General features: G+C 46.9%; 2 protein-coding genes across 5 annotated transcripts in view; one reads left to right on the forward strand and one right to left on the reverse strand.

Moving 5' to 3' along the window:
- mapk11 (mitogen-activated protein kinase 11) overlaps nucleotides 1-157 on the reverse strand; it is a 12,312-nt gene extending 12,155 nt beyond the window's left edge. The window contains exon 1 of the mRNA XM_062518577.1: nucleotides 1-157. This exon is cut by the window's left edge and continues 40 nt beyond it. Coding sequence (XP_062374561.1) covers nucleotides 1-73 — 73 coding nt within the window. The 5' untranslated portion in view covers nucleotides 74-157.
- A 3,321-nt stretch (nucleotides 158-3,478) lies between these two features.
- Nucleotides 3,479-25,000, forward strand: part of gpam (glycerol-3-phosphate acyltransferase, mitochondrial) — a 28,338-nt gene continuing 6,816 nt past the window's right edge. For 3 of the 4 annotated variants that reach the window (XM_062518580.1, XM_062518579.1, XM_062518578.1), the window contains exons 1-16: nucleotides 3,479-3,720; nucleotides 9,478-9,600; nucleotides 11,647-11,766; nucleotides 13,190-13,263; nucleotides 14,435-14,548; nucleotides 15,350-15,499; nucleotides 17,697-17,796; nucleotides 18,585-18,721; nucleotides 19,086-19,185; nucleotides 20,437-20,649; nucleotides 21,849-21,962; nucleotides 22,219-22,304; nucleotides 23,520-23,555; nucleotides 24,115-24,224; nucleotides 24,528-24,598; nucleotides 24,986-25,000. The exon at nucleotides 24,986-25,000 is cut by the window's right edge and continues 250 nt beyond it. In XM_062518580.1, the coding sequence (XP_062374564.1) occupies nucleotides 9,502-9,600; nucleotides 11,647-11,766; nucleotides 13,190-13,263; nucleotides 14,435-14,548; nucleotides 15,350-15,499; nucleotides 17,697-17,796; nucleotides 18,585-18,721; nucleotides 19,086-19,185; nucleotides 20,437-20,649; nucleotides 21,849-21,962; nucleotides 22,219-22,304; nucleotides 23,520-23,555; nucleotides 24,115-24,224; nucleotides 24,528-24,598; nucleotides 24,986-25,000 (1,539 nt within the window). In that variant the 5' untranslated portion in view covers nucleotides 3,479-3,720; nucleotides 9,478-9,501. The remainder of the gene's footprint in view (nucleotides 3,721-9,477; nucleotides 9,601-11,646; nucleotides 11,767-13,189; nucleotides 13,264-14,434; nucleotides 14,549-15,349; nucleotides 15,500-17,696; nucleotides 17,797-18,584; nucleotides 18,722-19,085; nucleotides 19,186-20,436; nucleotides 20,650-21,848; nucleotides 21,963-22,218; nucleotides 22,305-23,519; nucleotides 23,556-24,114; nucleotides 24,225-24,527; nucleotides 24,599-24,985) is intronic. The other variant, XM_062518581.1, reaches the window with a different exon arrangement.

Below are 25,000 nucleotides of genomic sequence, written 5' to 3' on the forward strand. Positions count from 1 at the left end.
TCTGGTACCGCTCGGGAACCTCCCACACGGTTTTGTTGAGCTCCTGCCGGTAAAAGCCGGGTCTGGCTGACATTTTCTCCGCGCGCTCGGCTACTGTCACCTCCCGAAGCCGTGCAAACTAGCAATCCGAAGCGCGAGATACTGCTGGGTGGATGAGTGAGTGACACCAACCGGCTGCTCTCGCTCTCTTTCTCTTTCTCTCCGGTGATGGACCGAACAGGAGAGGAGGGGGGAGGGCGGTGCACGAGCAGCTGATTCCGAGCTCCGCTACGAGAGCGTGCTGACGGTTGGCTGGAGCGAGCGATGGTGATGTGGCGTCAGAATTCCCATATAAATACATCAGAGCCAAGACTGGAGGGGACCATTTCCGTTCCGTATGAATGGGTTCTTTAAAACCCTGCGCAGAGTGCGTTTAAGGAACAATACATTTGCAGCTTCAGATGTAACTAGCGCCCCCACAACCACATAACGGTAAAGAATGGTAATGAGAAGTTCCTCGCGCACACTGGGATGAGGAGCAGTAGGGTGTACCGACCGACCGGCGTCAACATCAAGACTTGTAAATAATGCTGACGCATAAATGCCGAGTGGTTTCATTATGTTTGATAATTAGGCAAGCAACCAGTTTATCCACCTCTGAAATTTTAAAAAATAAAAAATAGTTTTAAAAATAGTTTGTCCACCTTTCAAAAGAGTTTATTCACCAATTGCAACTTTTAACATTCAAAAATCACACACAATATGCACCCTCATCAACACTAATGGCACTGGTATTATTATAGCCTAAACATTGGACAATAGCCTCCATCAAGCATGTTCTGAATGCCTTTCCTTTTTTATAAATCTCATACCACAGACACAGTTCACCTCACCGTGATCACAGAATGCATTCAGTAGTTTCTCTATCTGTCATATCACCTCTTGTTTCACCGATGCACAGTCCTGCAGACCTCTCCTATCTCTCCTATATGTGCAGACCTCTCCTATCTCTGCTATATGTGCAGACCCCTATATGTGCAGACCTCTCTCCTATATGTGTATATATCTCCTAGACCTCTTATTTCCAACAACCGGTAGCTTTTGACAGCACCAAGCCAGGAGCATATCAGGAGCTGGCCACTGTGTATCTCAGTACAGGATATTCATGATGAGCTTATCCATTTGGCCGACTACGACTACACCTCCAGACCAGGTCCAGCTCCAACATGGCTCAGGTCCAGCTCTGATGAGGCTTGGGTCTGCTGGACACCAGCTCTGATGAGGCTTGGGTCTGCTGGATACCAGGGCCAGATGGTGGTGAGGGTCCAGCTCTGATGAGGCTTGGGTCTGCTGGATACCAGGGCCAGATGGTGGTGAGGGTCCAGCTCTGATGAGGCTTGGGTCTGCTGGATACCAGGGCCAGATGGTGGGGAGGACATCAGGGCCATATGGCCACTGAACATATTACTCCACAATGTAAATAAAAAATGGAAACTAATAATGTTCCATTTAAAAAAAATAAATATGTTCTATATATTTATCTAATCATCTCCTGTTATTTGGAAGAGAAAAAAATCATGATTAATGTTGACGACAGAAAGAAGATATGAAACCTGTGAGATGCCACCGGCCAGGAAGAGCCATCGGGAACAGAACACTCAGACAGGAAGAGCCACCAGGAACAGAACACTCAGACAGGAAGAGCCATCGGGAACAGAACACTCAGACAGGAAGAGCCACCGGGAACAGAACACTCAGACAGGAAGAGCCATCGGGAACAGAACACTCAGACAGTCACAGAACTGAAAGCTGAATCATGTGAGAATAATGTGCAAAAGCTTCAATAGACTCTGATAGAACAAACATGGCGTGTATGGGATTCATCTCAAAACGTGATACTCATGTACAACATTTGAGTCTAACTTAATTTCCTTGGAGGGTTCTCTTTCTCTCTCCAGTGTGTGTGTGTGTGTGTATGTGCTATTTCCTATGTGTGAGTATGTTAACCGTGTGTGTGTGTGTGTGTGTGTGTGTGTGTGTGTGTGTGTGTGTGTGTGTGTGTGTGTGTGTGTGTTTGCTTGTGTGAACTCTGTGGAGCAGTGGAAGCCAGCATGAAGACATATGTCCCATAATGCTTCATCCCAAAGCATGACATCTCCTGGTCTCTAGCATAACACTCTTCATGAAAACTCATTTGAAAATGTTTGGCAACACTGTTAGCTGCATGATTATCTCAGTGTTCTTGCAAAGGCTCATGGGATCAAAATGAAATGGTGACACAAATGTGTTCATTTCTTCATAAAAAGCTTCATAAACACCTCCATTTGCCAAGCAGTTGCCCCCGGTACACTTGATCCGCCCTCATGCCAGACAAGCACTGATAGGCCCATTAGATAGATAGATACTTTATTGATCCCCAAGGGGAAATTCAAGAAAGAAATTCATTAGACTCCATGCAGCACAACACGGGCCTGGCTGGACATGGTGCTGCTGCTGGGCTTAATGCATGTGTGTTGTGCTCAAGTCTGGCGCTCTGCTGCACCGCATGAAGCCCAATGGATGAGCCTGATATGTTCTGTTCTCTCTGACTTTCACTTCCTCCCAACAGGGAGCAGAAGAGAGCCAGGATACTGAACAGACTTCTCAGACATCGCTCAGATGCTTTAAACATTTCTGACTGACTCGAAGTGAAGTGTTTTAGACTTTTGCTTCAGGCCCTCATTCCTTCCCCAACAGGGAGCAGAGGAGAGCTGGGCTGCTTTGAAATCCTGTTGAGACATTCCTCAGACTTTCCTGAATTATTGTCAAGTATCATATATGCTCACTGATTTTTAATGTGGCAGTCTAGTTAAATGTCATTTGTGCAGCCATGTGACATTCTGGGAACGTAGTCAATGATATAAGAATATATTTGTATTGTTGCTACAGACATTTAGGACTGACCTTTTAATTTGCTCATAACCGGAAATAGAATGGTTGTTTGCTGTAGCTGAACTCACAGTAGCTGTGCTGAAAAGTGAAAAGTCTCTCGAATGAGTACCACCATGGTACCCAGTCAGAACATAATTCGCCTAGCGTTTATCATTAGAGTCTGGGCCATGTCGTGATAGCAATTAATTCGCCTGTATGCTTACTTTGTTCTGGTTTGTGTAACTATGAGGCAGGCCAACAGTTGCGTTAACGCAGTAGACTTGACTCAACTCTCAGATGCAGAGTCAAAAAAATACTTTGGTCCGTGTCAATGTGGTAGGCTACATTTCGAAAATGAACCGACATTTACCTTAGGCCTACTTCGGAATTGATAGATAAATAAATAAATATGATAACGGGGACCTGCATTTTACAGCGTATTGTGATTGACAGCGTATCAAGTGTATTATTTTGAGGGCGTTTCGACAGGATGCTTTTATTTTGACGACGTGGTAGACTTCACCCGGAAATAAAAATTATGCAGCATGCTACTTGCTGCTGCCAGCAGCGAGCACGAGCGAGTGAGCGAGCGTACGCGGACGTTGGAAGCATGGGTCTGGGGCATTAACTCAACGGAAGCGCAGAACACAAAGAACCCCCCTTAAACAGGGGCAGTGGGCGTTTTGGAGCTTGTAGTCGGAGCCAACAGCTATTCAGCAACCCATATGTTCAAGGGCGAAGCTCAGCCGAGTGAAGATAGATCCGATAACCACATCACGTTACAGAGAAGTCAAAGTCAAGATGATGCAATTGGAGCTCGCTTCTCCTAAGGTGAGTTTGTGCTCTACCGGCAACTAAGTCAATTACGTTTACCCTTTCCAACGGAAAAAACTCATTATTGCTGATGGGCAGGTAATAGTATTTTGACATTAAGAATCAGATGTACTGTGATGGACACATTCGTTGCTCTAAGAACGGGAAGGAACGGAGCACAGTGAAATATTATAGCCAGCTAGCGATAACTCACGACCGTTAGCTGGCTAAGTTAACGAAGCTCGTATCTGTAACATTAGAAAGTGTTTTGAAACCCGACGAAGGACTAATCTCGCTTCACATGTGCTGTCTGCTCAAATGTGTGTTCTTCCATGGGCTGGCCGGCTGTCACTTCACTGTCTAGCTCGATGCTGAGCGCACGCCAGCGTTTAAATACCGGTCCCTCAGAAGTTATTGAATGGGTCCGTTTTGAAGGAGTGCAGGATTGTGTTATTGTTGGTACTGTGTAGCAAAACCGCCTGGTTCGTGTTGGGAGTCAATGCGGGCACATACACCCGTTAACTAACGTTATTGTTATGTGAACTGTAGGTTAGACGAACCGTTGGCTAGAAATAAGCTTGAGGTCATACTCTTTTTCAATGACATGGCGTGTAAGATTGTGTCTGTTGACCTGACGTGATTTCTGATCTGATGTTGGGTGAATCAGTGTGGACAGCTTGCCGCTTCTACACCTCAATCTTTAGCCGTAGTGTGTGAGACGGATTAACCCACATCCAGGCGGGGATTGTGTGAGTGACGGATCTGCGCTGGCGAGTCGCCGCACTGTAAACTGACCCATATCAGCCTGCCAGCTCGCGAAATATCCTGGCAAGCTGTAACCGGTAACCGGCCGCCGACTGTCAAATCCAACCTCAGCGGAAACCGACGGCCCAGTCATGATCTTTGCTCGCGCCAGGCAGTGGTCATGTTCCTCCTAGCATAAGCACGTTGACGTGTGTGTGTGTGTGTGTGTGTGTGTGTGTGTGTGTGTGTGTGTGGCTGCTATGTGTGTTTGTGTGTGCGCACAGCACACCGATGCTGTTACACCGCACCTTCCAGCTCAGATTGCTGAATCGCCCCATCCTCCGTCACGATGTCCGCAGATAGCACTCTCTCCCTCTCTCCCTCTCTCCCTTTCTCTTTACCTCTCTCTCTCCCTCTCCCTTCCCTTCTCTCTCTTTCCCTCTCAGCCGATTCGCAGGGAGGGGAGGGGATCGCGGGGCGCATAACCTTGTGATGTCGAAAGAGGCTAGTTGGACCGAAGGATCGGTGCAACTTTTAATCAGGATGAGCTGCCGTTAGAGGCATGCTGCTGAAGTGGCCCATTGCAATAATTGCAATTCTCATATTCGGGCCGACCACAAAACGAATAGAAGATGATTAACGCGGCCATGATCCTGTAATCTTAATAGTGATGGTGACGAGAAGTCCGTTGTGATGACACACATCGCCACACGGTGTGACGACAACCTCCCCTACGAGAAAGAGCCGTACGATTCTTCCAAAAATGTAGTGATCGTGTAGGAGTACTATAGATGTTTTAAGAATCGTATAGTATTTGGGAATATACTATAGAAGTAGGCTACTGTAAGACTGCAGGGCCCACTATAGGCGTACTATAGGGTGTCGCTGAATTGGCCGCTAACTGCAGCGTTAGTCATGGCTGACTAGTGTGTGTGTGTGCGTGTGTGTGTGTGGTGAATGGCCCCTCATCTGCTTTCTAGTCACTAGAGTTGGGTGTGTTTCTATTCGCTAAGCGTCGGCTCTTTAGAGGCCACCGTGAACACGAGCCTGATCCCCTATTCCTCCTTATTTCGCCCCCTTACCCCCAGCGACCCTCCCGCAGAGTGTGTGTGTGTGTGTGTGTGTGTGTGTGTGTTTGGGAGGGGGGTGGTTGTTTTGGCTGCTAACTTCATGAATATTAATTACGTCGTCGTCTGACCTACTTCGACGACATTTGGGACAAGCCAGATTCTTAATTACACGAGAACTCCCAGCGCTGAATAGTTAACACCGCGCAGAGCAGCATCGCACCGCACCGCAGCATCGCGCAGCCCAGCGGTCAGGACAGCGCCACCTAGAGTTCTGATGAAGTGCTGTCCCGTAAGGCCCTCTGCCGGCCTTCAGAAGGGTCACTTGCATAGTGCCTGAGGGCGTGATTCAGCCACACTAATATGATGAGCGGGTGAAAATAAGTGCTGTGCTGTGCACTGTGCACTGTGCGTGTGTGTGTGTGTGTGTGTGTGTGTGTGTGTGTGTAGTTCTTAACTTACCCCAGTGCCTTATTAGTACTTGTATATATGTTCTGAGAAAGAGATTACAATAAGCAGCCACCATATTAGAATAGTCCGATCAAGAAACTTCAAAGACCTTCGAAAGTACCCAACCCCCCCACACACACGCTGACCCAAGTGCATCTACTCCCCTGCTGTGGTCATAAGACTGCAACACACACACACACACACACACACACACACACACACAGCCCTTCATGGGGGGCTGCTAATCCCTGTGGCTCTCGTGACCCTCTGCAAATATCCTTTCTGAGAAACACACGACTCCGAAACAGTAATACAGTCTCACTGAGTCTGCTCCATTCTGCTTTTCATTCATCTGGCAGGAACACACAGACACAGACGAGGTTATATTTATGTGTCCACTCAGTCAGCCCATCACTGCCCTCCACTCTTATTACAGACATGTATTTATGTGTATCCTCAAGACGCACACACACACACACACACACACTCACACTCACACTCACACTCACACTCTCGTCACGCCTCTTTCTTCCTTTGCTGCTCTGAGCCGACAGAGAGAGAGACAGACAGATAGAGAGACAGACAGACAAACACGTAGAGACAGACAGACAGACAGATAGAGACGGAGAGACAGACAGATAGAGAGACAGACAGACAGACAGACACATAGAGACGGAGAGACAGACAGATGGAGACGGAGAGACAGACACTCCGGGGCAGAAGGGAAGAGAATGGGAGATAAATGGTGGCTATGGTGGGATAGCTGGTCTAAACGCAGAAAAGAAAACACATTGTGCGCATACACACACACACACACACACACACACACACACACACACTACATGGTGGGTATGGTGGGATAGCTGGTCTACACACAGAAAAGAAAACACATTGTGCGCATACACACACACACACACACACACACACACACACACTACATGGTGGGTATGGTGGGATAGCTGGCCTACCCAATCAGGAACAAATCCATTTGGCAGCAAACATATACTGTACATACAGTCATTACACACACACACACACACACACACACACACACGCACACACACACACACAAACACACACACACAAACACACACACATTACATGTATGTAAAGGTCAAAGGGAGTGGTGTTAAGGAAGCCACCCGACCGCTCACTAGTGGGTATTTATAGACTGTATGTGTGTGTGTGTGTGTGAGTGTGTGCGCGGCAGTGCCACAATCCACCATGATGGATGTAATTTTTCCTCCCTGTTGGGATGTGTTGGAACAGCAAGGTCAAATCAAGGCCAGCGTCCATCTCACAGAAGCAGATATAGCAACAGTAGGCCTTCACCAACATGCTGTAAGCAACAGTAGGCGTACACCATCATGCTGTAAGCAACAGTAGGCGTACACCATCATGCTGTAAGCAACACTAGGCGTACACCAACACGCTGTAAGCAACACTAGGCCTTCACCAACACTCAACACTAGGCCTTCACCATGATACTGTAAGTGTTAGCAGCACTAGGCCTACTGTACTCCATGATACTGTAAGCAACACTAGGCCTACTCCATGATACTGTAAGTGTAAGCAACACGAGGCCTACTCCATGATACTGTAAGTGTAAGCAACACGAGGCCTACTCCATGATACTGTAAGTGTAAGCAACACTAGGCCTACTCCATGATACTGTAAGTGTAAGCAACACGAGGCCTACTCCATGATACTGTAAGTGTAAGCAACACGAGGCCTACTCCATGATACTGTAAGTGTAAGCAACACGAGGCCTACTCCATGATACTGTAAGTGTAAGCAACACGAGGCCTACTCCATGATACTGTAAGTGTAAGCAACACGAGGCCTACTCCATGATGCTGTAAGCAACACTAGGCCTACTCCATGATACTGTAAGTGTAAGCAACACGAGGCCTACTCCATGATACTGTAAGTGTAAGCAACACGAGGCCTACTCCATGATACTGTAAGCAACACTAGGCCTACTCCATGATACTGTAAGCATGGGTTTTGATTTGAGATGAATGCTGTTTAGAGGCGTGGCCTTAAGCTTTGAGCATAAAGCAGGAAGCTGTCTGATCAGCACTGATTGAGATCCAGATGTGTGTAGAGGTTTCACGTGAGCTAGTTTACTGTACTAAGGCCCTGTGTGTGTGTGTGTGTGATTTTCTTTTTTAGTGAGCTAGTTTACTGTATTAAGGTCATTACACTTTCTTAGCAGGCTTTGTTTAGCCCATCGATTAAAGGGGGTATGTGGACCATGGTGTGTGTGTGTGTGTGTGTGTGTGTGTGTGTGTGTGTGTGTGTGTGTGTGTGTGTACAGTGGAGAGGCATATTTGTACAGTTTTTAAGGTCAGCTGAAGTTTGAAGGCGGTTTGTGGTGGTCATTCTTACTTTCGGACGCACACACACACACACACACACACACTGTCCTTGCTGTGTGGATTCATAACACACAAAGTGAGTGTGTGTGTGTGCGCGTGTCCAACTGAGGACACAGTACAGTGCTTCATAAGACACACACCTGCTGCTAGTATTTGGCCTTGTCACCCTGTGGAATATGTGTCTGATTGTTTAGCTGTGAGATTGTTGTTGTTTGGGGTTGTTTAGCTCTGCAATTGTTGTTGTTTGGGATTGTTTAGCTGTGTGATTGTTGTTGTTTGGGGTTGTTGTTGCCATGGAGAGGTTATGTGGGGCCAGTGACCGGACAGTTCCACATCTGGGACTCCGTTACCCAATCAGGCGTGTTTATTTGGTCACCCAATCACGCGTCTTTACTTGGAGTGTCTCTGTGGCAGGCCAATGGCCAAGTTATGGCAGCTGGTGTTTGCATATGTGCCACACACACACACACACACACCACACACACACACACACACACACACATACACACACACACACGCATGCATACATTGCTGGCCGATGAACTTGGTCAGTCACACATTCACTGTCCCCATTCACTCACATGGCCAGGGGACATTAGAATTGATTCAGAAGTGTTTGTGCTTGTGTGTGTGTGTGTGTGGATAGATGGATGTGCGTATGTGTCATAACCTCTTGCATATCCAGGGCATGTTGACATGGGGCTTCATGCAGCAATCTCATGCCACTTCATACTAAGTATTACTTACACACACACACACACACACACACACATTTCTGTAATGCCTACACTCAAAATATCACACACACACTATGCATCACAGTCCTTGGTACCCACACACAGGCCCCTGAGTCCTGACATATATAAAATATGGGTACCTAATGAGCAGAGGTGTGTGTGTGTGTGTGTGTTGGTTGGTGTAAGGTTTGAATTGGCGATAGGTTGTAGTGTATGCTTTGTTAATGCTGTGTGTGTGTGTGTGTGTGTGTGCGTGTGTGTGCGTGTGTGTGCGTGTGTGTGCGTGTGTGTGCGTGTGTGTGCGTGTGTGTGCGTGTGTGTGCGTGTGTGTGCGTGTGTGTGTGTGTGTGTGTGTGCGTGCATGTGCTTGTGTGTGCATGTGTGTGTGGGCTGCAGGTGTTCTGAGCGCGTGCGGTGAACATGGAGGGCTCCCTGTCGTCAGGGACGACGGACGGACAGCTCTCAGCCAATAACGTGGAGTCGACCGGCGCTCACGCAAAGCACCTCAACGACGACACGGTACGTGTGTGTATGTGTGTGTGTGTGTGTGCGCTTCAGTCCTCTCTGGTTAATTCTGTTCTCTGCATGTGTGTGTGTGTGTAGCTGTGCATGTTGATACAGCCATTGGTTCTATTGTATTCCTGTGTGTGTGTATATGTCTATGGTAGATGATGATGATGATGATGATGATGTGTGTTTGTTAAATGGTTGCTGATAAGTCTGTAACGACTATGCTCACAATTCGGTTATTTTTTAAATAATAAGAGGCTACCAGAGCCAGAGGATTATAATATATTATTGTATATCTATTGCATTATATCCTGATATAAAAATGGAAAATACTGAATTTCTGATATTCATGACCGCACACTTTATGAAGATTATAGCCTGCTATTCATATTATAACTCCACCTCTTTAATTCAGCTGTCTGGTAGAAGCCTGGAAATATTGTAAACAAAGTAGCATAGCTGGCTACTAGCTTATCATAGTCTAGTGTTTGGACTGTTCAGTTTCCCCACGTGTGTTTAAGTTTCAAAGTAATACTCTTTGTCCTTGAGACAGGCCCTCAAAGCACATTGAATGACCTCTGTGTATGAAATGCGCTATATAAATAAACTGGATTTGACTTGTCTTGAATGCAACTTGATTTTTAAACAAATGTGTGCAGTATGCTAATGATGCTAACCGGATTAATAATAATAATTTAGCTAGTCGTCTTCAATGCGTCATTACTCTCACGATTGTGAATGTTTTATTTGGATTAAATGTACATGTCGAGGGCCCTGTGTTCCTTGAGCAAGTGAGCGATAAGATGTTTACTGCTAGACTAGTCTAGAGGGGGTTTAGAGGGGGTTTACTGCTAGACTAGTCTAGAGGAGGTTTACTACTGTACTAGTCTATAGGGGGTTTACTGCTACACTAGTCTAGAGGGGGTTTACTGCTGCACTAGTCTAGAGGGGGTTTAGTCTAGAGGGGGTTTACTGCTGCACTAGTCTAGAGGGGGTTTAGTCTAGAGGGGGTTTACTGCTACACTACTCTAGAGGGGGTTTACTGCTGCACTAGTCTAGAGGGGGTTTAGTCTAGAGGGGGTTTACTGCTACACTACTCTAGAGGGGGTTTACTGCTACACTAGTCTAGAGGGGGTTTAGTCTAGAGGGGGTTTACTGCTACACTACTCTAGAGGGGGTTTACTGCTGCACTAGTCTAGAGGGGGTTTAGTCTAGAGGGGGTTTACTGCTACACTAGTCTAGAGGGGGTTTACTGCTACACTAGTCTAGAGGGGGTTTAGTCTAGAGGGGGTTTACTGCTACACTACTCTAGAGGGGGTTTACTGCTAGACTAGTCTAGAGGGGGTTTACTGCTAGACTAGTCTAGAGGGGGTTTACTGCTACACTAGTCTAGAGGGGGTTTACTGCTGCACTAGTCTAGAGGGGGTTTAGTCTAGAGGGGGTTTACTGCTACACTACTCTAGAGGGGGTTTACTGCTACACTAGTCTAGAGGGGGTTTAGTCTAGAGGGGGTTTACTGCTATACTAGTCTAGAGGGGGTTTACTGCTAGACTAGTCTAGAGGGGGTTTACTGCTACACTACTCTAGAGGGGGTTTACTGCTAGACTAGTCTAGAGGGGGTTTACTGCTACACTACTCTAGAGGGGGTTTAGTCTAGAGGGGGTTTACTGCTACACTAGTCTAGAGGGGGTTTAGTCTAGAGGGGGTTTACTGCTGCCCTAGTCTAGAGGGGGTTTACTGCTACACTAGTCTAGAGGGGGTTTAGTCTAGAGGGGGTTTACTGCTAGACTAGTCTAGAGGGGGTTTACTGCTACACTAGTCTAGAGGGGGTTTACTGCTACACTAGTCTAGAGGGGGTTTAGTCTAGAGGGGGTTTACTGCTAGACTAGTCTAGAGGGGGTTTACTGCTACACTAGTCTAGAGGGGGTTTAGTCTAGAGGGGGTTTACTGCTACACTACTCTAGAGGGGGTTTACTGCTATACTGTTTGGTGCGTGCGTGCGTGCGTGCGTGCGTGCGTGCGTGATGATGCTGATGATTGTGTGTGTGTGTGCAGGAGCGCAGCTGCAGTCCGTCGGTGTTGAGCTACGTGAGGAGCAGTTGGAAGGAGGGACTGCTGAGCAGGAAGAGACCTTTTGTGGGGAGATGCTGCCACTCGTGCACTCCACAGAGCCAGGTGGGGTACACACACACACACACACACACACACACACACCCACACACACACACACACACACACACACACACACACACACACACACACACACTACCACTCCTGTGCACCCACAGAGCCAGCTGACACAGACACACACACACACACACACACACACACACACACTACCACTTCTGCACACCACAGAGTCAGGTGGGGTACTACACACACACACACACACACACACACACACACACTACCACTTCTGCACTCGTGTGGCATTATCTCTCTCATACATACATGGCGGGGTATTATCTCACACACACACACACACACACACACAATGTAGAGTAAGGAGAGGGGCAGACCACTAGGGCTGTTCTATTTTGCCCAAAAATAAAATCCCGATTTTCTTCTCTCAAAATCAATAATTTCGATTACGTGAAATGACAGAAGGCAAAGAAAATATTTCAAATATGATGTGTTTTTTTATTGAATTTCCAGATAATATTAAGAAAAAGTATTGAACTTTTGCCATCTGGCTTTTCTTGTAAACTTCTTGTAAACAAACAAACAAAACAAACCCAATCCCTTTGGGATTAAGAGCAAAACCTCACTTTCACGTTTATTTTAGAGTGTGTCCATCCCCTTGAGTAATCAAAAATTAAACTAATAAAGTGCAAAAATTTACATTTTGAAGTTTGAAAAAATATAATTTTAGTCTCAGAGACAAAAATCAACACTTGCAAACATACTGTAAGTACCGTAATTATCCTAGTTAAATAGATTTTAAGATTTCATGTTTTTAACATCGTCCTAAATGCATAATCGCGATTACAATTTAAAATGGATTAATCGAACAGGCTTACAGACGACACACACACACACACACACACACACATTCACAGGGTTGTGCAGAACTGAAACATTAACTCCGATTTAGTGCCGTCTTTTTGGAGGGATACAGAGCCATCAGACACACACACACACATTCAGCTCCTGTGTCTCTATCCAGGGACCCTTCCATGTACTTAATCACACACACACACACACACACACACACACAGGGTTGTGCAGAACTGAAACATTAACTCCGATTTAGTGCCGTCTTTTTGGAGGGATACAGAGCCATCAGACACACACACACACATTCAGCTCCTGTGTCTCTATCCAGGGACCCCTCCATGTACTTAATCACATACACACACACTGCCACAGTGTAGAAGCAATGGGTTATTAATGGCAACACTAATTAGCCCCGTGTGTGTGTGTGTGTGTGTGTGTGTGTGTGTGTGGCAGAGACTTGATGTTCTACTGAATGCAGTGAACTGAAGGGTAACTTTGGTGACAAATACCTTCTTGTGTGTGTGAGTGTTTCAACTAGTGTGAATAGATGGGTATTGCAATGTTACTAAAACGTGTGTGTGTGTGTGTTCTTGTCTTTCAGGAGCGGTTCTTTAACCCCAGCATTCCATCTCTCGGACTCCGTAATGTGATCTACATAAATGAAACGCACACAAGGTACCACCACACGGTCATCTCTCTCTCACACATACACACACACACACCACCACCACCACCACCACAGACACAGCTTGCTACCCAAGCATTCCTATTGCATACACACATTGATGATTGGCTGGTTGACAGGCTGATTGATTGACAGATTGATCAGCTAATTGATGGGTGTTTTGCCCTGGAGTTTATCCTCGTTAGCTGCTAATTAATGGAGCTGATGGCTGCTGGAGCTGTGCAGTAGCTGCACTCAGATCCACATTGTTCCCAAAGAGACTGAGGGCCATGAGGAATATGCGCCCTCTCTCTTTCTCTCTCTCTGTCTCTCTCTCTCTCTCTCTGTCTCTGTCTTTCTCATTCTGTCGATCTCTCTCTCTCTCATTCTCTCTCTCTCACTCTCTCATATTTTCTCTCTCTCTCTCTCTCTCTCTCTCTCTCTCTCTCTGATGTGAGAGTGGAAAACAGAGGGATAAATAATTGACTCAGCAGCAGACTCCAACCCCAGAGATCAGATGGCCCACTGCACAGAGGACCGAGAGAGAGGGAGGGAGAGAAGGGTGGAGGGAGGAAGGGAGGGAGAGAGAGAGTAGGGAATGGAGGGAGGGAGGGATGGAGAGAGAGAGGAGGGATGGAGGGAGGATACATACAGTACAGCATATATATACAGTCATGGCTAAAGGTGTTGGCACCCCATGCTAAAGTTGACTACAAAGAGGAGTATAAAAGTTTTTGGAAATTGATCTTAATGCCTTAAGTAATAAAATGAGGAAATATCCAGCCTTTAATGAGACTCATTTTCTTTGTGAGTGAATAATGTATCGTAAATAAATAATTAGTTTTCATTCATTTCACATAGGGACAGGTGTATTTTTATTTTTAAAGGCCACTTATTTCATGGATCCTGATCAAGTTCCCTTGGTCTTTAGAACTAAAATTGCCCCACATCACACACCCTTCACCATACTAGACATTGGCATGGTGTTTTGTTCAGTTTTGTTCAGTTAGCCTAGCCTGTTTGATGCTCATTGAGCTCAATGCAAATCAAACCAGCTATATATATATATATATATATATATATATATATATATATATTTCTGCTGATTGATTGATTGACTTGATTGACTGAATCGTGATTGATTGGTTAATTAATTAATTGGTTGATATGATTGGCTTGTAGGCACCGTGGCTGGCTCGCGCGGAGACTCAGCTACGTGCTGTTTGTTCTGGAGAGAGACGTGCAGAAGGACATGTTTGCTCGGAACGTAGTGGAGAACGTGCTGAAGAACAGCAGGTGAGTTGGAACCTGAGACCCCTGACCTGTTATTATGACCTCTAACGATGACCTTTGACCCCTGACCTGTCATTATGACCTCTAACGATGACCTCTGTCCTGTTATTATGACCTCTAATGATGACCTCTGACCCCTGAGCTGTCATTATGACCTCTAATGATGACCTCTGACCCCTGAGCTGTCATTATGACCTCTAACGATGACCTCTGTCCTGTTATTATGACCTCTAATGATGACCTCTGACCCCTGAGCTGTCATTATGACCTCTAACGATGACCTCTGTCCTGTTATTATGACCTCTAACAATGACCTCTGACCCCTGAGCTGTCATTATGACCTCTAACGATGACCTCTGACTCATTTCTATGACCCCTAACTCCAAAAGGCAACCTCTTCAGGGCCGTTCACACCAAGATCGATAGCTATAATGTTAGCTATGAACAAATATCGATCTCATTAATATGAATGATGACATTCACACAGACTATAACGATAACGACGCTAAGAACGAAATCGTTGGGGATCACATTCGGACCAGTTTTGAGAACGATAAAACGCTAACAGCCAATCAGAACCAATCACATTTTAGCCATCCTGTGCATAAACACGAGGAGAGACTTTATCATTGGTCAGTGTGAACGCTTTCATCATTTCATAGTTATCGTTATCGTTCTTGGTGTGAATGCCGCTTTACCCCTAGCAATGACCCCTGATGCTTAACAATAAACTTTAGCTCCCTAAAGACGACCTCTAACTCCTAACAATGACCTTTGACCCCTAACGATGGCCTCCATGTGCAGGGTGGAGGCAGCCATGGTGGAGGTGGCGACGGACGGGGAGGGGGGGGAGCAGGGCGAGGAGGCGGACCAGAAGGCCCTGCAGAAGGTCCAGAGGAAGGCCCGCAACCTTCTACAGGAGATGGTGGCCAACATCTCACCTGGACTCATCAGGTGAGTCCGTCCGTCTGCAGGGAACTGAGATGCTGGGGCAGAGTATCCTGAAGTCTGTAGTCAGGGCAGAGTATCCTGAAGTCTGTAGTCAGGGTAGAGTCTGTAGTCAGGGTAGAGTATCCTGAAGGCTGTAGTCAGGGTAGAGTCTGTAGTCAGGGTAGAGTATGCTTAAGGCTGTAGTCAGGGTAGAGTCTGTAGTCAGGGTAGAGTATCCTGAAGTCTGTAGTCAGGGCAGAGTATCCTGAAGGCTGTAGTCAGGGCAGAGTATCCTGAAGGCTGTAGTCAGGGCAGAGTATCTTGAAGGCTGTAGTCAGGGTAGAGTCTGTAGTCAGGGTAGAGTATCCTGAAGGCTGTAGTCAGGGTAGAGTCTGTAGTCAGGGTAGAGTATGCTTAAGGCTGTAGTCAGGGTAGAGTCTGTAGTCAGGGTAGAGTATCCTGAAGTCTGTAGTCAGGGTAGAGTCTGTAGTCAGGGTAGAGTATGCTTAAGGCTGTAGTCAGGGTAGAGTCTGTAGTCAGGGCAGAGTATCCTGAAGGCTGTAGTCAGGGTTGAGTATCCTGAAGGCTGTAGTCAGGGCAGAGTATCCTGAAGGCTGTAGTCAGGGCAGAGTATCCTGAAGGCTGTAGTCAGGGTAGAGTCTGTAGTCAGGGTAGAGTATGCTTAAGGCTGTAGTCAGGGCAGAGTATCCTGAAGTCTGTTGTCAATTGTTGTCATTATCCGTCATTTTGACGGACAGGGGTGTAGAAATTCTGTTACTAGCTTATTTCGCTGTTGTTTTAATTAAATGTCAGTTTGCCGTGACATCATATCCCTCAATTCTAAGAGAACACAATCACTTGTAGCCTGGGAAATTACTGTGAAGATGCTCTCAAATATTCCTTCCTTTATCAAGAATTTAGCTTAGAACTTGGTTGGAGTGTGTTATCTGTGCTGATTGTTTGTGCTGGTTGTGTAGTCTGTGCTGATTGGTTTGTGCTGGTTCCGCATGGGGTTCTCTTCTCGTTAGCTGCTTGGCCAAACCACGACCACGAGCATTTCTATGGTAGAAATAAACCTGTCATCAACGGCACCTGCTTCTGCTGATTCTACACCGTTCTAAACCGATTATCTCGTCACTGATCACGCCCCTTTAGGAGGCGGAAGTGGGTGCCATTTCATTCCATTGAAAACCCCCTTTATGATTCATCTTAGTAACTATACGGTCTTTGACAGTACTTTAGAAAAGAGGAACTAGGATCAGTACCACAGCTGTGCCAGCCATAACCAGAGCGGGAAGCTGGCCACAATATGACTGAAATAAAACAGTGATGCAGTATATTCTCATGGTGTGTCTTATATGTCTGCATAAGCCTATGGATGCCTCTCAATCGTCTTTTTATATATCCTCCCTTCCTTCCTCGGTCCTCGTTCCCACTGATCTAGATACAGAATGATGGGGCGGCAACAATGGGATAGTCTATCCAGTATAGTTATAGATCAGTGGGAACGAGCCTGGAGGACCGAGCATCGATGATCGAGGAGAGAGGTTGAGAAGGGGCCTATATAGTGCTTTAAATATAAAGACACACCATGAGAGTAGGGGTGCATTTCATGCAGCGTTTATACGTCCTCCCTCGCTCCTCGATGCCTCGATCCTCACTGATCTACATAAAGAATGATGGGGGGGAAACAATGGGATAGTCTATCCAGTGTTAGTTATAGATCAGTGGGAACGCCCCTCGAGGATCGAGGATCGAGGAGGCATGTTGAGAGGCACCCTATATCATTGTTTTATCTCTTTGGAGGACAGGAAGAATGATATGGAGATCCTCCCATATCCCTGTACTGCGCTCCATGGGAATGTTGCACGGTTTTCCTGGAGCATTGATTGGTCTGTGCTGTCAGGGTTATTGAGAGATGATTGGTCCGTGCTGATTGTGGGTGTTACCGAGTGCTGATTGGTCTGTGCAGTTGTTCCTGTATTCTGATTGGTCTGTGCTTGTGTTCTAGACTGACTGGCTGGGTTCTGATTGGTCTGTGCTTGTGTTCTAGTCTGACTGGCTTGGTTCTGATTGGTCTGTGCTTGTGTTCTAGACTGACTGGCTGGGTTCTGATTGGTCTGTGCTTGTGTTCTAGACTGACTGGCTGGGTTCTGATTGGTCTGTGCTTGTGTTCTAGACTGACTGGCTGGGTTCTGATTGGTCTGTGCTTGTGTTCTAGACTGACTGGCTGGGTTCTGCTGAAGCTCTTCAACGGATTCTTCTGGAGCATCCAGATCCACAAGGGCCAGCTGGAGATGGTGAAGAGGGCAGCCGCGGAGGTAGGACTACAACTCCCAGCATGCACCAGTCACCAGCCTCACAGCAGGAAATGGTCATATGAGTACGGGATAATGGACGACACGCCATGCGGTTATTCAAAGTTAATGCACGTTCTAGACGGTGATACGGCACGACGCGAAGCGGCGTGAAGTCCATTATCCCGCTTATTCCACTGTTGCCACTTGCGTTGTGTTCGTTTCCGGTGTTAATTTAATTGTTTTAATCGCTAGAACGGTATTGTTTGAAGAACTACTTTTCCCAGACACATTTCAACTAATTTCTCATACTGCCGTTACTAGTTCTAAATGGTTGGTTGCTATGGCCAAAAGCCAGTCGTTAGTTCTAATCTCTCGTTGTCAAGCTGGCATATCCCAGGATTCTGATGAACGTTAACTTGGAAAGATTGCTATTTTTCTTAGCCTACTGCCACCTAACTAGATAAATGACACCTCTGTCATATGCTAAACGTTACTATGATCTGAACGTCTGGATTTTACAGCTTGTATGTAACGTGACAGTGCATTTAAACTTCACAACGAGTTTGGCGAATTAATATTCAAGTGTGATACGGCCAACAAATTGGAACTACTTCATAGCCGTGCGTATATCTAAAGTTAATGCACACCCTAATAGAACGCAGGACAATGGGGAACTCAACCGAGCAGTGGAATAATTAAGGATATAGGTCCCGTTTCATGCTCCGCACTCGCCTCTGGTGGTCCTCCCGGTGCATAAGTCTCACACTGACGTGTGTGTGTGTGTATGTGTGTGTGTGTTTGTGTTTCAGAACAACGTTCCCCTGGTGTTTCTGCCGGTGCATAAGTCTCACATTGACTACCTGCTCATCACCTTCATCCTCTTCTGCCACAACATCAAAGCTCCGCACATCGCCGCCGGCAACAACCTCAACATTCCCATTTTCAGGTGAGGGACGGACATACCACCTCTGACGTGTGTGTGTGTGTGTGAGGCAGAGAGAACTTGTGTGTGTGTGTTAGGGAGATGAGATTTGGCTTGCCAGTCAATGTGTATCCAGGAGTCAGGAAACAATAATGTGTGTGTGTGAGAGAGAGAAAGAGAGAGTACCTGTTTGTGTATGTTGTGTAGGGAGGTGAGCGTTGGCTTGCTTGTCAATCTGTATTCATGTGTTAGGAAACAATAAACATGTGTGTGTGTGTGTGTGTGTGTGTGTGTGTGGAAGTGAGCATTGGCTTGCTTGTCAATCTGTATTCATGTGTTAGGAAACAATAAACGTGTGTGTATGTGTGTGTGTGTGTGTGTCCTCCAGCACGTTGATCCGTAAGCTGGGCGGCTTCTTCATCCGCCGCAGGATGGACGAGGCGTCGGGCGGCAAGAAGGACGTCCTGTACCGCTCCCTCCTGCACGCGGTACACACACACACACACACACACGTCCTGTACCGCTCCCTCCTGCACGCGGTACGCCTGCTGTCGCCATGGTGACGGCCACGCCATCACACACGCCTCAGCTCAGGCGAGCAGGGTTCACTACAATGCTGCTCCACAACACACACACACACACACACACACACATACACGCCATCACACACACCTTGTGCTCATACGAGCCGGGTTCACTACAATGCTGTTTCACAACACACACACACACACACACACACACACACACACACACACACACACACACACACGTCATCACACACACACGCCATCACACACACCTTGTGCTCAGACGAGACGGGTTCTCTACAATGCTGTTTCACAACACACACACACACACACACACACACACACACACACGTCATCACACACACACGCCATCACACACACCTTGTGCTCAGACGAGACGGATTCTCTACAATGCTGTTTCACAACACACACACACACACACACACACACACACGTCATCACACACACACGCCATCACACACACCTTGTGCTCAGACGAGACGGGTTCTCTACAATGCTGTTTCACAACCCTCGTGGCGTTATTGACATAAGGAGCATCGGCCTGAAATGCAGAATTATTGAGTGTGTCCTCTCTAGGTGAATTTCCTTGAATTTCCCCTTGGGGATCAATAAAGTATCTCTCTATCTATCTATCCATCTAAATGACAAATATCTCACTGACACCACACACACACACACACACACACTCTGCCTGTTGGACCTGTTTGAAATGGGAGAGAAAAGTGCGGTTTAGAGAGGAGAGGAGGCTGAAGAATGCCTCAGCTGTTTAAAGGAGCAAAATGGGCCTTAAGACAATCAGAGGGGAAATGCTGTCAGACCAGTGGGACCACATGCCAACAGCTGCTCAGTTAAATCTGACGTTTGGGGAAAAAAATGTGTTCGCTTTTGTGAGATTGTGCCTTTAGCGGCTGAATTTAGTGTGAAATGTCTAAGCCTTTAGCTGCTGAATTTAGTCTGAAGTTGGTAAGAGAGAGAGAGAGAAAGTTTGTGTAGCTGGTGAATTTAGTCTGACCTGTTGTGAGATTGTGTCTTTAGCTGCTGAATTAAAACTAGGGTTAGGTATTTTGTAAGAGAGAAAGAAGTTTTGTTTAGCTTCTGAATTAAAACTGAAGCTTGATTGTTATTTATTTATGTTATTTGTTTATGTATTTATTTGTTTGTTGATATGTTCTGGTCCCTGTGTGATGGCAGTACACGGAGGAGTTGCTACGGCAACACCAGTTCCTGGAGGTGTACCTGGAGGGCACGCGGTCCCGCAGTGGCAAACCGTCTCCCGCGCGCGCCGGGATGCTCTCCATCGTCGTGGATACGCTCTGCACCAGCAACATCCCAGACGTGCTCATCGTACCCGTGGGCATCGCTTACGACCGCATCATCGAGGGCAACTACAACAGCGAGCAGCTGGTACACACACACACACACACACACACACACACACACACACACACACACACACACACACACCCGTGGGCATCGCATACGACCGCATCATCGAGGGCAACTACAACAGCGAGCAGCTGGTACACACACACACACACACACACACACACACACCCCTACACACCTGTGGGCATCGCCTACGACCGCATCATAGAGGGCAACTACAACAGCGAGCAGCTGGTACACACACACACACACACACACACACACACACACACACACACACACACAAACAAACACACACACACACACACACACACACACACACACCTGTGGGCTTCGCCTACGACCGCATCATAGTGGGCAACTACAACAGCGAGCAGCTGTATACACACACACACACACACACACACACACACCCCTACACACCTGTGGGCATCGCCTACGACCGCATCATAGATGGCAACTACAACAGCGAGCAGCTGGTACACACACACACACACACACACACACACACACACACACATACACACACACACACACACACACACACACACACACACACCTGTTGGCATCGCCTACGACCGCTTCATAGAGGGCAACCTCAACAGCGAGCAGCTGATAGACACACACACACACACACACACACACACACGCCCATGAGTGCACACAAATGAGAACACATACACACACACACACACACACTCACACAAACAAACAAATGCATACACGCCTGTAAGCGCACACCAATTAGAACACACACACTCACACATAGACAAATACATACACACCCATTAGTGATAAGTGTACAGGAATATGAACACAATTGCATACACACCCATTAGTGATAAATGCACAGGAATAATAACCCTCCCACACACACACACACACACACACTACTTATTTCTTACACGTCAGTTCTGAGCAACACACACAAACATGGACACGTGTTAGGGGTGTGTTGTTATTGTTACCTGTGCAGGTAGTGTTCCCCAGGTGTGTGTGTGTGTGTGTGTGTGTGTGTTATTGTTACCTGTGCAGGTAATGTTCCTCAGATATGGCTCATGCTCTCTTGGGACAAAAGAGCTCTGGGTTTGGATTAAAGTGACACATCTCCTTCTCTCCCTCTCTCTCTCCCTCCATCCCTCTCTCTCCCTCTCTCTGCTCCCCTTCTCTCTCTCTCCCTCCATCCCTCTCTCTCTCCCTCCATCCCTCTCTCTCAGGGTAAGCCCAAGAAGAATGAGAGTTTGTGGGGCGTGGCCTGTGGAGTGTTTAGAATGCTGAGGAAGAACTACGGGTGTGTGCGTGTCGACTTCACCCAGCCCTTCTCTCTCAAAGTGAGTGTGTGTGTGTGTGTGTGTGTGTTACTATCTATATGACTCTGATTCATCTAGCAATCTAGCAGGTTCTTCTGCCGTGTGTGTGTGTGTGTGTGTGAGGTTGGTGCATTGAGGTTGATGCCTTGTGTTATTGTTTACTTGTCATTTCAGGACAACTGTTTTAAAGCTGTCTGACATTTCAAAGTGCCACGCACTGAAACTGTGTGTGTGTGTGTATGTGTGTGTGTGTGTGTGTGTGTGTGTGTGTGTGCAGGAGTACCTGGACACCCAGAGGTGTCGCCACCTGCCGGCTCCCTTGACCCTGGAGCAGATCCTGCTGCCCACCATCATCGACGCACAGTACGCCTCACTTCCTCTCTCACTTCCTGTTCCGCTGTTACATATGCGCACACACACACACACACACACACACTCTCATGCACTCACACACACACACTCACGCACTCACACATTTTGACCATGTATTTATAGCCACATGAAGAAGATGGTACAGGGACACAAATATTAAAGATGCAGTAAAATACATACACAAACTCATGGACCAGGTCTTCACAATATCACTTAAAAACAATACTCAGCGCACACACACTCACACACCATCAACACACACCCACATAACACACACACACACACACACACACACATATACACACACACACACACACACACACACACACACACACATACATATATGCCCACATCACACAGCTGTTGTGTAAGTGTTTGTTCTGGTGCCTTCCTGTTTCAATAGTGGTTTGTGAGCGTCTCCTCCTCACTGAACACGATAACAGCTGTGTGTGTGTGTGTGTGTGCTGAGCAGCCCCGTGGTTTGTGAGTGTCTCCTCCTGACTGAACACGATGACAGCTGTGTGTGTGTGTGTGTGAGCGGCAAACAAAAACAACTAACAATTTTATCAGATGACCGCTCACCTGGTACTCGTTTGTCAGCATGATACACACACACACACACACGCACACACACACACACATCTTTAGAGGTGTTGCAGCAGCAGCAGCAGTCTTTCATGAGTGAGACGGTGTTGTGACAAAGGTGTTTTATGCAAGATACACACACACACACACACACACACACACACACACTCACCCCTTTAGATTTGTGGCAGCAGCGTAGTGCAGCCAATAGTATTTTACACACACACACACACACACACACACACACACACACCCCTTCCTCCTTTTAGAGTTGTGGCACACACACCCCTTCCTCCTTTTAGAGTTGTGGCAGCAGCATAGCACAGCCAGTGGTGTCCTCTCTCACACACACACACACACACACACACACACACACACACACACACCCCTCCCTTTAGAGTTGTGGCAGCAGCATAGCACAGCCAGTGGTGTCCTCTCTCTCACACACACACATACACACACACCCCTCCCTTTAGAGTTGTGGCAGCAGCGAAGCAGAGCTTCTCGTAAGTCAGCACTGGTGTTTTTGTCTCTCTCTCACACACACACACACACACACACACACATACACACACACACACACACACACACACACATCAGCTGCCCTCTCCCTTCTTACAGAGAAGCTGCAGATGACCCAGACGTCACCAAGATTTGGTGTGTGGACTCATCTCATTCATTCACACACTCGATTCGTACTCGATTGGTGTGATTTGGTCTGTGGACTCATTCATTCACACACTCGATTGGTGTGATTTGGTCTGTGGACTCATTTATTCACACACTCGATTGGTGCGATTTGGTCTGTGGACTCATTTATTCACACACTCGATTGGTGCGATTTGGTCTGTGGACTCATTTATTCACACACTCGATTGGTGTGATTTGGTCTGTGGACTCATTTATTCACACACTCGATTGGTGCGATTTGGTCTGTGGACTCATCACACACTAAGTGTATATGATTGGGTCACTCGCTTGTTTGGTTGGGAAGTTCATTCTGCACATGCGTTGGTGGTGTTAATCAATAAGAAATACACTTCAGTTTTAATTACACTGATGAAGGACGATGATGATGATGATGGTTATGGTGGTGATGACTGAGATCACGAAGATGATGAAAACGAGCATGGTGGTGGTGGTGGTGTTAGTGATGACGATGATGATGATGATGATGATGATGATGATGATGATGATGGTGGTGTGATTTCTCCAGGCCCGATGAGGCGCTGTTCCGTGATGAAGAGCAGCCGGTGTCTCGAGATCTCAACGACGAAGCCTGGAGGAGGCAGGTGATCTCCAATCTGGCCCGACACGTCCTCTACAGTAAGTACTACATTACCCATCAGCCACCTCTCCCCTGGCCCGACACGTCCTCTACAGTAAGTACTACATTACCCATCAGCCACCTCTCTCCTGGCCCGACACGTCCTCTACAGTAAGTACTACATTACCCATCAGCCCGGGAAATGTAAGATATAAGGATATTCAGGGCTGAACATTGTTACAGGAACAGGACTGTTTAAAGTTACATGTAGACCTGAAAGTTTCAGACTCCAGTGATCTAACGTGTGTGTGTGTGTGTGTGTGTGTGTGTGTGTGTGTGTGTGTGTGTGTGTGTGTTTGCAGCGGCCAACAAGTCCTCGGCCATCATGTCTACGCACATCATCGCCTGTCTTCTGCTCTACAGACACAGAGAGGTGTGTGTGTGTCTGAGTTTATGTGTGTGCCTGCCTGTGTGTGTGCGTGTGTGGGGGTTTTTTTTGTGTGTGTCTGTTTCTGTGTGTTTGTCTTTCTGTCTTTGAGTTTGTGTGTGTGTGTGTGTGTGTGTGTGTTCTAGTGATCCTGTTCTCTCTCTCCATCAGGGAGATACTGTGGGTCTGTCTAAGCTAGTGTGTGTGTGTGTGTGTGTGTGTGTGTCCATCAGGGTGTGGGTCTGTCTAAGCTTGTGTGTGTGTGTGTGTGTGTGTGTGTGCCTCCATCAGGGTGTGGGTCTGTCTAAGCTGGTGTGTGTGTGTGTGTGTGTGTCTCCATCAGGGTGTGGGTCTGTCTAAGCTGGTGTGTGTGTGTGTGTGTGTCTCCATCAGGGTGTGGGTCTGTCT

Source organism: Sardina pilchardus, chromosome 17, assembly GCF_963854185.1.
Source record: "Sardina pilchardus chromosome 17, fSarPil1.1, whole genome shotgun sequence".
In the NCBI taxonomy this organism is placed as follows: Eukaryota; Metazoa; Chordata; class Actinopteri; order Clupeiformes; family Clupeidae; genus Sardina; species Sardina pilchardus.